Here is a 14,494-nt window from a genome sequence, read left to right as displayed (position 1 = left end):
CCTGACTCTTCCTCCCTTCCCTTTAGGGGTAGTTAGGTCCAAGACACAAACCCAAGTCCCAGCACCCTGTTTGCAGGCAAGATGATCTGTGAACCTCTGAAGATTTTTGTTAGCTTTCGAAGGCCAGGGTTTTATTATGTAGGCAAAGGATAAATATAACAATTTGGCAGGTGCACTCAGAACTTCTTGTACTCCTTTCTACATGTGCTGTTCATCAAGGGCTTGAAGTGGCAAGATATGGTATTGTATGACCCTGTCAGCTGTATGCTAGGACACATCCCAAGATGACCTCCCCAGCCCATTTCCTAGCACACAGGCCCCTCACACACAGGCTGATCTTCTCAGTCCCACCTAGTTTCATTATGCCACCTCCTTACCTATGACGACCAGGATGAACAGGGCTGTTGCTACACCTGCAGTCATGAAGAACATTATGCTGATGTGGTAGGCCAGCTTCTCTGCATCATCCACATTGGGAACCAGAACTGGAGGGACTAGAAAGCCTACAGCGATGCCGAGCTGAGGATGAGAGGGGACAAAGAGAGGCGTGACATGGAATCACAACACTGCCACCACCCCACAGCTCAGTCCCCTGATGCCCACTAAGGGCTCAACTGAGCCTAATCCAATTTCACAAAGAAGGTGAAAATCTTCTTTAGCATCCAACAGTTAAGAGATAAAAGCCAGCTACCCATTGCAGTAAGGCCACAAGAGGTCCCCCCACTGCACTCACAGCTGTCAGGATATTCAAGGCAAGGTTTTACAATAGAATAGAGCAGAATGACTACCCACTCTTATGGAAGCAGAGGTCTTGCTTCCCCTGTCCTCTCATCCACACATGTTCCTATCCACACACACATCCCACTCCCTATTTTGCACTTGTTCTGGTGCTGGCCTCATGACCTGGGAATCCAATGTTGCTCATTAAAAATGGCAGAAAACAAGACCATCAAAGCACAACACAATTATTTACTGTGTTAATGAGTTGAACCAAATTATTTTCCAGTGACAGAAGCGCAGGGGCCTGGAACAGAAACCTGCCTACTCCTAAAGAGTGAGATACTCATCTGGCACAAAAGCTTTATGACAGTTTCTTAATGAGCCCCTTCCTTAGATAAGGCTCAGGCTATGACCACTAGAAGAACCCAGAAAAACAAGGTTGAGAGCAAAGGAAGTGTTGATGGCATATATCCTAAACATCGAGGTTGCGTGACAGGGTTTGGCAACTGTCCCTGGATAAAATGCTTGGCTCTGAAGGGCTCCAAGAAGACACCCTGCAGCTCTAGCCTGTGCAGAGCCACACAGGTGTAGCTGAGGGGCTCCTGCAGTGACAGCGCACACTTCAGTGAGGACATTAGAGTTTGTAACTCTACAACTATTTCTCCAGGACAGTGACAAGGAGCTGTAGCAGCACAGACTGCCACACAAATAACTGCACCTGGCAGTGGCACAGCTCTTCAGTGGCACCCTCAAGTAGGAGAGGGAGGAAATAGTCACTTTGGTGCTTAGGAGCACACTCCTCACAAAGGGGGAGCCAAAGTGCACTCAGTACACTCCTGAGGACTTTAAACACAAGAGCCTATAAATGCCACTTTCTCCCCTTCGTGTTGCAGGGTTTGTGGCTGAGCTCCAATCACTGTTGGGTTCTCAAGTGTATTTATCTGCTCCCCAGGCCCTTCCCAGCACCTGCAGCCCTCTCAGACGTCAGAGAAAGAGCCACACTCAAGCTCAGCTCTTGCTTGCTCTCAAGGCTCTGCACACTCACTCGTTTGGGGCAAAAGCAGGTTTCTGTTTCAGCAACACCCTCATTTTTGCTATTTCCCAATTTAAGCCTATATTGGCTGTTGTGGACAATGACAAGGCACACACAGGATCCTCCAATAGATGAAAGGACTGAGAAAGCACACAAGAGAGAGATGCCAAGTGGCCATGCAGCTGTTCTCATACTTGCTTGAAAGAGATTTCCAATCTCTTTTGCAGGTTGTACCGTTTGCCTGGAGACAGGAAAGCACCAACAGTACCAGAACAGTGCTAACTGAACCTAACAGCATAGAAAAAATCCCACCCACAGTGGTTATTCAGCTACACCAATACAGCCTTTATAGAGCCACGGCCCTCAACACAGTAAGAATAGAGGTAGAAGGTATGCAAAACATAGACATGAGGATATAGTCAAATTAAGCCCATTGAATTTACTGTTTCTTTATAGGAAACATTAGATCAATAGGAATCAATTAGCACCATCATGACCTGTTGTCCCTGTATAATGGACTGTTTATGCCTCACTAACAACAGAACAGCGGCAAGACAGCATCACTAGCCAACTGCTGCCCTACAGGATTCTGCAGTGCTCCCTGTATTAACAGTCCCTGGAAAGCGTCTATTACTCCACAGGTATGGAAAGCAGGGACTTAAAAAGGCAAGGACTATCCCACCCATAAACTACATCCAAACATGTCAGCATACAGAGCAGAATGACCCAGGAGCCCCTTAACCTAGGCATGAGCTCAGATATATTGCTGCATTCTAGCAAAAACTCCTTGTGCTTTCTGCATGCTTTCTCTGACATATCTCCATGTTTCTGGGATGCCGATGGAATCATTTTGGAAGACCCAATCACTGCCCAGGATCAAGATCACAGAACAAATACATTTCACGTGCCACATCTGGTAGCAGTGATAAAAACAAGCCTGTGCTGTTCAGCCCCAGAAAACTCTCCACAAACTCTCTCCTCCTCTACCCAGCTGGTGGATTTCTGAGACAAGAAGAACACTTGTTTCAGTCACAGCTATCTGCTAGATGCAGGCACCCTATTTAGCTTACAAACAAGTAACTTTCAACCACATCTGGCCAAGTTTATCTTGTGTCAAGCTGCTCTGCACTTGGACCTGGCATAGCCTGGGTCAGGATCAGCAACAGGCATCTGTGCCAAGTTCATTTTTGGTGCTGGGTCATCACAGGCAGCCAGCTGGAAGAGTCACCAGTTGATTATAGATGTGCCCCATAGGTTCAGGGCATTGTCAGGAATGAAAACATACAGGGTTGGCCCCAGCAACCATAGTAATAGAAGTTACGCTTTATATTTCAGAGCAACTGGCATAATTAATTCTATGAAGATGAGGCCCCTTGACTTGACTAAAACTGAAGATTTCCTGCAGGGTACTCATAGACCCTGGATTATTCACACTGTTTTTAGCAATGAAGATAACCTCTCAAAACCACGATGAATATTAAACAGCCTTACCTTTCACAAGGAAATTTTTAGCCTGGTTCACAGCAGGCCAGTGTCCACATCACCATCAGCCCAACAGCCAACACTGTAACTGGTTAACCAGAAAATTTAAGGATGCCTTCACAAAGGACAAATAACTTTTCTCCCTTCTCCACACCTCTCATGTCCAGGCTGGGAAAATAAAGCAATGTAAAACCAAAGATGGTTCTGCAACAATTTGTGCTACCCTCCTTACAGAGATCATCGGTCATTAGGGTTCACAGTGCAGTCTTTCTCACCAGCATACAAATTAGCATCTCCAACCTTTGTACAGGCAGAAAGTCTCCAAGACCTATACAGATAGGCTCCAGTTACCCAAACTTGACATAGCATACTGCATCCCCACTCCCAAAGCACAGACCATTATCCTGATCTCTGTGCATCTCTTCTCAGGAACCAGGCTGGTACTTTATTTTAAGGCAGCTTTAAGGTAATTTTTAAACTGAATATCAGGGAAATCAACAACTACAGCGGAGCACACTGGTCAGATGACTTATTATTTCAAGGCTGATAAAGCATAGAAGGAATGTATTTCCTACCTGAATTTTTGTCAGGGATTAGTCCCAACAACATCATATGGAAGATTCAAGCGTATACAAGAACAGGCAGCAAAACCAAGAGCAAGTGGCTAATAAGATGGTATAAATGTACCAAAAGTCTTGAAATGGAAAATGGGATGTCTAATTTAAATTTAGCTGTTTGCATACTAAGAGTCTGCTGAAGGAAGATAATCAGTGCAGTATCAGCATAAAAACTGTAAATGCATGATCAGTGGAGGAGTGGGTCTTCACCTTAAAGAAAACTAAGGGTCAGCAACAAGAATACAAAAGCCCTGTAAAATTCTGTAAGTAAGCACAAATATCGACAGAGAAGGCCACCAAACCCAGAAGATCAACTGAAGTGTTAAAAAATAGAAAGAGAGAGATGCTGCGAGGGCAGAAAAAATACAACAGTGAGAAATTCTGACAATGCCCTTGCAGGCTAAATAAGCGTCATGACAGGGATGATGCAGAGACTGCAGTTTTGGATTCCATAAATACTCTTTTCTGATGAGAACCTTTAAGAGGCAGCACAACTTGTGATTTAGACCCAAAGCAGCACAGTGTGACCATGCTCAATATTACAGAATGGTTCTGCATGGCACTCAAATTCAGCTTCCTCGCAGCAGCAGCAAAGAAAACCCCCAGCCTCCAGAGAACTATGGCAATATTCAACTCAAGAGGGAGATGCCTGAAAGGAGCTTTGTTAAAGGGAAATTAAAAAGAAAAAAAAAAAGTAAAATTAAATGCTTGCAAGTGGCATTACGATTGTGTAAAGACACTATATCAGAGGTGCAGTGTAAGCCCACAGAATATAGCAAAAGATCTTAGAACACCTTTACAAGCTAAGTCAAACCTCTTCAAACAGCAAAATCAGGAAGCCTGTCAGGAAGGCTGTAGGGCCAAAAGATGATCACTATGAGAAGTTTCCACATAAACAGAACCTCTTCATGTCATGAAAATCTGAAGTGCTGTAAGTGGAAGATCTTAACTTATTTCAACTAATTTCTTCTATGAGGCATCGGGACCAGATGGTCAAGATCAAGTCACCAGAAACCCCCCACTACTTGCTCACAAACACACCAAACTGCTATCTCCACTGATACCAAATATTCAAATCAGGAATGGAGGAAGAGAAAAGGGATCTGAATTTTTAAGAGGCCTAGGGCAGGCAGGCATCCCAGGAAACCCTCAGGGCCAGAAGGCCTGGGGTTGGCCAAATGGGCAGAAAGTGTAGAAATCAAAAACCTGACATTTACACATTGTTACTAATACAAAAGGCTTTTCAGACACCATGATTTCAACAATCTCAGCAAGTTCCCAAGCCAAGACTTTGGAGAGTTAAGAGGACACACTCTTTTTTTAGTGTTTTTTCCCTTAGCAGTTATCACTGATTGGCCTGGACCTGCTTGACAAATTTGACCTGACCTAAGCCAGATGCTTCTCTGGTGTGATGCATTTGGAAAGGCTTTTGAGGGAAAACAAAAAATAAAATTTAATTCAATAAAATCAAGGGCTTCACCTGCTCTCAGCAGAGGGAGCTCATTGCAGTTGTCAACAACCACCACTGGAGCTACTCTACTTTTCCACTCCCGTAAGAACAACCTTTAAAGGGGCCCACACTCCTTCTGAACTGGGTTTCAATCAAACAGACATCACGCACACCACGACCCCAGATCAGCCTGGAGAACAGAAATAGGAGAATCTAGCTACCCACCGCAGATCTCTCTTCATTGGACATTTGTGCAACTCTAAATAAATGTTTTAAAGCATGAGTAAAACCAACACTTGACCCATGCCAAAGACTTCCCTCCTGGCAGCCCTACACTGAGCCACCCACACAGGGCCACTGCCAGAAGCCTTCTGAAGGTCACACAGACACAACCCCTTCATTTCTAGTGGAGCCTCTCCTCCACTGTCTCCAAAAGCAGGGGAGGGGAAAGATTTGTGCAGCTGCTGGGGAGATGCGGTACCAGTCTTGAACCAGTTACTTGCAATGCACAGCACTACCTCTAATCCTCAACATTCACATCAACCGAGGAGATAAGGAATCCTCTAGAAAACCAGAGGGACTATCATGCTCTGGAAGAAAATGACTGATATTTTAACTGTTTTAACAAGGCAGTCCTGCTGTACACACCCATTTACCGGTTTTCTGACAGACATGTTTAGGCCTGTAGGGCTTCACACTTTCCAAGATGTTCGTCTCCAGACAAAATAGCAGAAATGGTTTTGGGGTTTTGTTTTAGCTTTGTTTGTTGTTTTGTTTTTTTTAAATATTCTTGATTTTAATACAAATGGCTTTAGATAACAAGAAATTAAAACCAAATCCTATGAGATTCCCCAAATGAGTGATGAGAACTAGCCCAACAACATTATCATTAGAGAAGCCAAGGTTCTCAGTGAAAAGTCAACAAAGCCAGCCTGCACACTGCAACTATTTTTCTTCTAGAAACCTCTATCGCAGATAGCCACCACAACAATATATTGTCTCTCCAAAAATCTTATAGACAAAACACACAAACCAAGTACAGCAACATCCATCCTGTTCCGTAACAGATCAGGATGTCATGTAGCCCACAGTAGCTACTATGTAGGGAAGACCAGTGCAGAGTTGCAGAACATAACTGGCAGTGACAAAAGGACACATCTGACAGGTGGAAAGAGGGTGAAGTTGCACAGTTTGCTGGATCTGAACGACACTCCTCTTGTTGCAGTAGGAAAGCTCTTATGAAGGGGAACAGAAGGTCTCTCTTCACTACATTGCTTTTACGTGTACGGAGGGGGGAACTTTGAACCAAGCTCAATACATTCAGAACCCATGCCAGATGCTTCTCCAACAGTTCTGCCAACGTAATTAAATGCATCAGACCTGGATCTCCATTCATCCAGGGAACCCCTTTGAGGACGTACCTATTGCAAAGCCCTGGGCTACACAGCCTTTTCCTCTACTCTTGTCTGTGTGTCAAAGCTCTGCCCTGCAGTGCTTCGTCCTTTTCTAACCACAGGTTCCTCCCACACTAACCATGACATTTCATAGGAGCTAAACTTTCTGACCCTACAATGCATGTATCGCAATCTGCAGAGAGCAGACAGCCACCCCCTTCTCACACCCTATGACTCCTACTGCATATCAGCTTCCCAATCCTCTGCTATCTGCATGGGTCCCAGCTGCCTTTCTATACAGAAGGCTACAGTAGAATTGAAAATACCCAGCCAAAGAGCTGTGTAAAGCAGAAATTGCCAGTTACTATGGATTGCTGTACAGAATACCATATAATCATAGATGGTTTGGCCTGGAAGGGACCTTAAAGATCATCTAGTTCCAACCACCCTGCCACAGGCAAGGATACCTTCCACTAGATCAGGGTTCTCAAAGCCCTGTCCAACCTGCCCTTGAACACTGCCAGGGATGGGGCAGCCACAACTTCTCTGGGCAACCTGTGCCACCGTCACTGGCAGCAAAACTGAAAAAGAGCCTGTTGAAATCTAGATAGTCAAGAAGTTAACATATGTAAATGTTTGCAAATCACAGCATAGACACCTTTCTTGCAATGTTTTAAAAAGCAGAAAGGACACAAGTTGTGAGAGGAAACATTATAATCCAGGCCTTGTGGCAAGATAAGATAGGGCTATGGCTCTTTTTTCTCTCCCACTAATGTGGGAGATAATGTGTTTTTTCAAACTGCACTTGCACAACCAAAGCTTTTCCGGAAGCAAAGCAAAATCCCTTCCTCATCACACTTCTGCTTCTGTGACACCATCTCATGCTGCTTAATATGATGCAATACCGTATGATGAAGACTACTTCTCTATGAAAGTCATTCAGGGCCTCTCAGCCTTGAATGCACCTTCCCCCAGTTTACTGGGAAAGAAATGCAACACAGCAAAACAACAGCATTAGATAAACATGAGTAAAGCAGAAGAGAGGTTTCCGCTCTGATAGCTACCTCAGCTGCTGCTGGAATCCTCAGTTGGGTTATAATACTTTGGACCTACCACAGTCACTTAACATAGCCAGCCCCAGGGGATACTGCAGGGAAAGTGCTAAAGGTGCCTTAGGACAGCCCTCCCACCAAAACCACTGCAGTCATTCTTTTAACTTCTATGCAACTTCCACAGAACATAACCTAAAAGCCAACAGCTTCTATGAGGGAGAAAGGGAGCTGCCTTTAGTCTATGGCTGGACCAGATGAAATGGGCAGAAAAAGTTCATTTCAGGCTCCAGTGTCCATTTACAGAAATTAAGGCATTCCTGGGAAAGCCACGTTGCTATTTGCCCAGCACACCCTCCCACACTGAGCCACATCCAGGATCTTGGAGACATAGCCACAGAGCACTCCTTGTGATTCAACTGCTCTGATCCACCCTGCCCTTCTTTACAGAGGGAGAAAGATGCGAGGGCTAGAGAATGTCACTGCCTTTTCGTTCCTTGCTAAAATCTTCTCTATTCTAATAGCTAAAACCAGGGTCAAGCTACAGAGGGATCTGAGACAGATGGCCACTTGCCCCTATTTCTAACAGGGATCAAATCTCATTTGAAGAGTTGGGAAGCCCCCAGCAGGGACAGAAAGGCCAAAGAGATCTTGAAGTCCATTTGAAGACAGAAATTCCACAGGACATGCTTCATCTCCACAACACTTTTTAGACTTTCCTGAAGGATGAAAGGTACAGAACACAGTTTGTAGTGAGGCATCAAACAGCAGCACATACTCAGCACAAAACAGCATTGCAGGCTCATCAGCACAAAAACAGCGGCCATTCAGATGTTCAGATTATTTGGCAAAACCCTCTCCACCCACTACCCAAGCAGAGTCTTTCCCCCAATTCAGAACAAGAGAAAAGGACCCAACAGGATTCTTCTGAATTTCATTCATTCCCTCTGCTAAATTCATTCACAGCCTATCACCCAGTTCCTCCACTTCAAAAAGCCATCACCTAATCACTGCCAGACTGGCACTCCCAGCAACCTCCAGATAGCACCTATAAGCCCTGCCTAAGGCTGTTTCTGTTACGGAAGCCCTAAATCACATGCCACAAGGACAAGAACAAGGACAGACCTCCCTCTGAAGATCAGTAAGGTGCAGCATCATTTTTCCCCAGAGGCAAGGATTAATACAGAGCAGAGCTTTCTTTCTTCCCAAACCACATCAACACCTTTTACCAACCCCTGCTAAAAAAAGGGAGGCAAAATTACAGCAGAAAGATCATTTAACACACCTGCATCTTTCCTCCCAATACTATCAGCTGTATGCTTCTCTTTGTCAGAATGGCAACAGCCAGGAACAATGTCTCTTTCAACCAAAAAAAGTAACAGTCTCACCTCTGTGCCTGGCAAACTCTTGGAGCAGATTCTCCTGGAAGGCATGCTAAGGCACATGAAAAACAAGGAGGTGGTTGGTGACAGCCAGCACGGCTTCACTAAGGGGAAATCCTGCCTCAACAATTTGGTGGCCTTCTATGATGGGGCCAAAACTGATGGACAGGGGCAGAGCAGTTGATGTCATCTACTTGGACTTGTGCAAAGCGTTCAACACTGTCCCACACAACATCCTTGTCTCTAAATTGGAGAGACATCAATTTGATGGGTGGACCACTCGGTGGATAAAGAACTGGCTGGATGGCCACACGCAAAGAGTTGTGGTCAATGGCTCAATGTCCGGCTGGAGGCCGGTAACGAGTGGTGTCCCTCAGGGATTGGTGTTGGGACCGGTCTTGTTCAACATCTTATGTCAGTGACATGGACGGTGGGATTGAGTGCGCCCTCAGCAAGTTTGCTGATGACACCAAGCTGTGTGGTTTGATTGATACGCCGGAGGGAAGGGATGCCATCCAGAGGGACCTTGACACGCTTATGAGGTGGGCTGATGCCAACCTTATGAAGTTTAACCATGCCAACTGCCAGATCCTACACCTGGGTCGGAGCAATCCCAGGCACAGCTACAGGTTGGGCAGAGAAGAGATTCAGGGCAGCCCTGCAGAGAAGGACTTGGGGGTGTTGGTCGATGAGAAACTGAACATGAGCCGGCTTCAGTGTGCACTCGCAGCCCAGAAAGCCAACCGTATCCTGGGCTGCATCAAGAGGAGTGTGACCAGCAGGTCGAAGGAGGTGATCCTGCCCCTCTACTCTGCTCTTGTGAGATCTCACTTGGAGTATTGTGTGCAGTTCTGGTGTCCTCAACATAAAAAGGACATGGAACTGTTGGAACAAGTCCAGAGGAGGGCCACAAGGATGATCAGGGGACTGGAGCACCTCCCGTATGAAGACAGGCTGAGAAAGTTGGGGCTGTTCAGCCTGGAGAAGAGAAGGCTGTGTGGAGACCTCATAGCAGCCTTCCAGTATCTGAAGGGGGCCTATAAGGATGCTGGGGAGGGACTCTTCATTAGGGACTGTAGTGATAGGACAAGGGGTAATGGGTTAAAACTTAAACAGGGGAAGTTTAGATTGGATATAAGGAAGAAATTCTTTACTGTGAGGGTGGTGAGGCACTGGAATGGGTTGCTCAGGGAGGTTGTGAATGCTCCATCCCTGGCGGTGTTCAAGGCCAGGTTGGACAAAGCCTTGGGTGACATGGTTTAGCGTGAGGTGTCCCTGCAGCAGGGGGCAGCAGGGTAGGAACTAGATGATCACAATATTGACTAGATATTATAAATTATACAATAATATTATAATATATATATTTTATATATATATTATATATTATATATAATATATAATAATGTTATAAATTAACAATAAAACTAGATGATAACAATATTGGTAGCAAAGCAACACAAAGTCACAAACATACACAAATGTTCTTTCACTGCCTCTGAGCAAGTTATACACTTCTCTGCATGTTGCCCATGTCCCACTCCCATCAAGTGACAACAGGGAGATACAGCAGTAAGAGAGGCCTAAAACCAATGTGCCTGAAGAAGTGTGGCCCAGGACGAGAATCCAGTACTCTATTATGGTTTGTTTATGTTTTTCTAGAAGATATTTAATATCTAGCCTGACTCATTCAATGATTTATTGTTCAGGGCTAACTTTCAACCTGAAGGTTACCACCACTCAGCAAGCAGCAGCAGTGTCTTGAGCAGACACCACCCCACCAGAACCTAGATGAACCAGCAGGCAGGACTCTCCTCAGGGCAGTGCTGCCTAGCTGAGAGGGCAGGAGCAGAAGGCAGGCGGGTGTATCAAACAAAAGAACAGTGAGAATGCCCCACTCCTTTGTGCAGCTGGTTGCAATTCTTGATGGATCAGTGCTTGGCATTCAATAATCATGATAACTCATGACAGAATTTTCTGCCTTGAGGAGATGAAACTGAGTGACGTGGCAAGGAAAGGAAGACCATACAGTTTTAGAGGAATGAGCATAGGGAATAATTTGCCACACTGATATACTGCAATTACAAACCCACTGTATTATAACCTTTGCTAACACTCCCTAAAAGACAGTCTTTGACTGCAGATTCAGGAAGAAAGAATGCCTCTATTTCTTCTCCCTGCCCAACATCATCAGTAAACAAAACAGCGACTTTTCATTCACTCTGATTATAGACCTCAAGACCATTGACTAAAGGAATTAATAGGTTCTTCCTATGAAGTATGCCCTGCCTTTGCTCGTTGACATTTCTGACTTCTTTGATGCTCTAAAAGGAAAGCCTGGGCTTACAAAGTAAAGACTATGTACTGAACTGAGGTCTCATTGACATGTCATTTCAACCCCCAGAACAGTGCTCAGCACCAAAAGTGCATCCGAAATTTGCTTTTCATAACTGTTATACTAACCCACTCCTTTTAGGACAATGGAGATACCACACAGGCATAGAGCACAGGCTGAAAACCTCATTGTCTGGATTTCTTATGCACACTGTTGAGTAACTCCACCTGAATAATTAAAAAAACAGTCTGACTGCAAAATGCTCAGTTACTTATTTACTCCTAAATCAGCAGAGTGCTCAGGCCAAGTTCAATGCCTTCCACTCTAAAGATTCATTTAAAACACATAAAAAACAGCCCACTAGCCTGACTGATAAGAGCAAAGAGGAAGCTTAGATTCACTCAGAGAAAGATAAGTATGTTTTCCCAAAAGACATAAACAAGAGACTCCTTAAATTCCCAGCAGTGTTCCAAAAACTTCAGTTCCTCAAACACCATTTCTAAGCATCCACCTCTTTTTTGCCTCAGCAGTATCTAAACATAGAAATGCAGGAATGTGGGGAAAGGAGACCTTAAACCCACTGCACATAAAGTTGTCTGTGAGGAAGAACCTGCACTAGAAAATACCTGAATTGCAAACCATTCAAATTTGAATAGCAGCCATCCACAGGCCGAATCGAAGATGGTCCAGGGTGGTGCAAGTCATATGTAGGTGAACACATTATGTGCCAACGCAAGGGGCACAGGACCAGCCTAGCAGCTAATGCCAGGTTCTGCTTCCCTCTTCTTCATGTCAGCATTGCACAGCCAAACTCACTTCACTGATGCCATATTGCATCAGTATTGGCCCGTCTGCTTCATTCAGCAGGGATGAGTGGGTGTTCCAGTGCAAGGGTCAAGAAGCTATTTCCCCGATCCTTTCAAAGCTGTGGAAAGACGTATCTCCTCTGAGCGCTAGCTAGCTATAAGAGGAGACCATCGCATCTTGAGCAAGTGTGGATCGCTGGCCTTCCTCACCCACCTCGATACAAGAGTGCTCAGGCAGCTTACCTCACCCTAGCCTGATGGAAGGTTTTGTTTCTTCACAAAGCAACTGCTTGTGAAAGCCCTGTACATACTTTTAAGGGGTAGGAAAGTCCTAAAGTTCTTTTCCTCCAGGGCTCAGTGTCAAGTACTCCTTTCAAGTAGACTGCTAATCTTCTTAGTCTCATTTAGTTGTTAGCAGGAAGACATTGCAGCTTCAAGTCCAGATGCAACCGCAAATCTCAGGTCTGCAGGACACTCTGCCTAAAGTGCGTTTTTCAGCACTGTGCATTCACCTCCAGCCCACCCAATGGTCCAACTGAATTGTACCCCTGAACTGGAGATTCATAGGCATGGGAGTAGGAGGGCAATGGAAAAGACCCTGAGCCAAACAAACACCTCTCAAAGCCATAATCATACACAGCCCCCATGCTGCCCCCAGCTTTTGTAGACGTAGATCCCACTTAGATCTCCCATGTAGATCTGCCACAACCATCAGCCCACAGCCTAAGCCCACAGCCTAACCTCAGCTGCATCCCTCCACATACCAGTTGCATTTCCCAGAGGGACTTTCATGCCTCTTATCACTACTGCTGCCCTCCAGGCCCTACACATCTCTTCCCCCTCTTTGGTTCACCCCCTTAGCACTCTGGCCAAGCAGATGACAGCCCATGCCTGTGCCAGCCAGCCACCCATTACCTGGTTCCCAAAGACAGCGATGGAGCAGGCAGTGGAGACCTCGTGGGAGCCGAACCAGACGGAGGCGATGCGCGAAGGCATGCCCAGGATGAAGACCTGGGACAGGGAGCAGATGACCTGCCCCAGGACGGTGATGGGGAAGAGGTGCGGCTTCAGGCTGCCCAGCTTCACCCAGGCACCCAGGGCATTGAGGGCCGAGCCTGCCAGGGCGATGAGGCGCAGGCCCCTCTTGTCCAGCAGCCAGGCGACAGGGAAGAGCAGGGGGATGTAGGTGAGCATGTAGCTCATGGACAGCCAGTCGATGGCGAAGGCGCTCACTCCATAGAAGCACGCAAAGATGTTGTTGATGCTGCCGTACTGGATCCATTGGAAAGCGTTGCACAGGGAGTAGCTGCTGAACAGCAGCAACACGACCCAGCGACGCCAGGACAGCCTCACCCCGGCGGTGGCAGCAGCGGCCTGCCCCCCCGCCGCCAGCGCCGACGCTCCAGCAGGCTCCCTCTTCACCATGACGGCAGCACAAGCCGCCCGCTCGCCCGGCTCGGCTCGGCTCGGCTCGGCTCGGCTGCCGGCCGGCACTCACCTGGCCGCGAAGCCCCACCCGGCCGCCCTGCCGGGCTCACTGGCTGCCGCGCCGCGGGGCGGTGCCACCAGCACAGCCCGGCCCGGCACGGCCCCCTGCCCGCCCTGCCGCGGCGCCTGGCTGCCCGAGGGAGCACGGCCGCGCCGGGATCGCTGTGCAGCTATAGCTCAGGCGCGGGCCAGGCGGAGGGGCCGCAAGCCGTCCCCGCGGCCGCCAGCACCCCGCCAATAAAGAGAGGCCCCGGCGTAAGAACGGCCCGGTGCAGGAGAGACTTCAGGGTGTAAACTTTGGGTGATGAACAGGCCGTGGACTGATCCAGAACAGCGTCGGGGGGGCTTGTGTGCATGTGGGCAGCGCCTGACCCAGCCAGAGATGCCAGTGTGCGTGCCTGGACCATGCCGGTTTCGGTTTCATTTGGGCTGGCTTCCAATGGGTTTTTTCATGAGATGGCACACTATGAAGTGGAAACACCCAGCGAAGTCAAGATTAAAACACCTCAGTGGGACTGAAGCACAAGAGCTGAAAGTGATGTTTGTTTTCCTCCTTCTGGGAAACTTGCAGTTAATGGTCAGTTCTTGTTTTCCCATAACTTCAGCAACACACAAGTCTGACAGGTATCTGCCTGTAGATCACTTATGATCTACAGTTCATTTAATTAGTAATCTGTTATCTGAACTGCACAAACATTACTCAACGCGAGCTTAAAAATGTGGACTTGGTTGCATGCTGGT

The 14,494-nt window shown here is 46.8% G+C and overlaps 1 protein-coding gene across 1 annotated transcript in view; it reads right to left on the bottom strand.

Annotated features, from left to right (window-relative positions):
• FLVCR2 (FLVCR choline and putative heme transporter 2) overlaps positions 1-13,690 on the bottom strand; it is a gene marked incomplete at both ends in the record, with an annotated part of 35,248 nt that extends 21,558 nt beyond the window's left edge. The window contains 2 exons of the mRNA XM_080619141.1: positions 378-519; positions 13,181-13,690. Of these exons, the coding sequence (XP_080475267.1) occupies positions 378-519; positions 13,181-13,690 (652 nt within the window). The remainder of the gene's footprint in view (positions 1-377; positions 520-13,180) is intronic.
• Between the last annotated feature and the right edge of the window lie 804 nt (positions 13,691-14,494).

This window comes from Psittacula echo (assembly GCF_963264785.1).
Source record: "Psittacula echo genome assembly, chromosome: 5".
Taxonomy (NCBI): domain Eukaryota; kingdom Metazoa; phylum Chordata; class Aves; order Psittaciformes; family Psittacidae; genus Psittacula; species Psittacula echo.
Note: the sequence above shows the minus strand (reverse complement) of the source record. Positions and strands in the feature narration are given on the sequence as shown.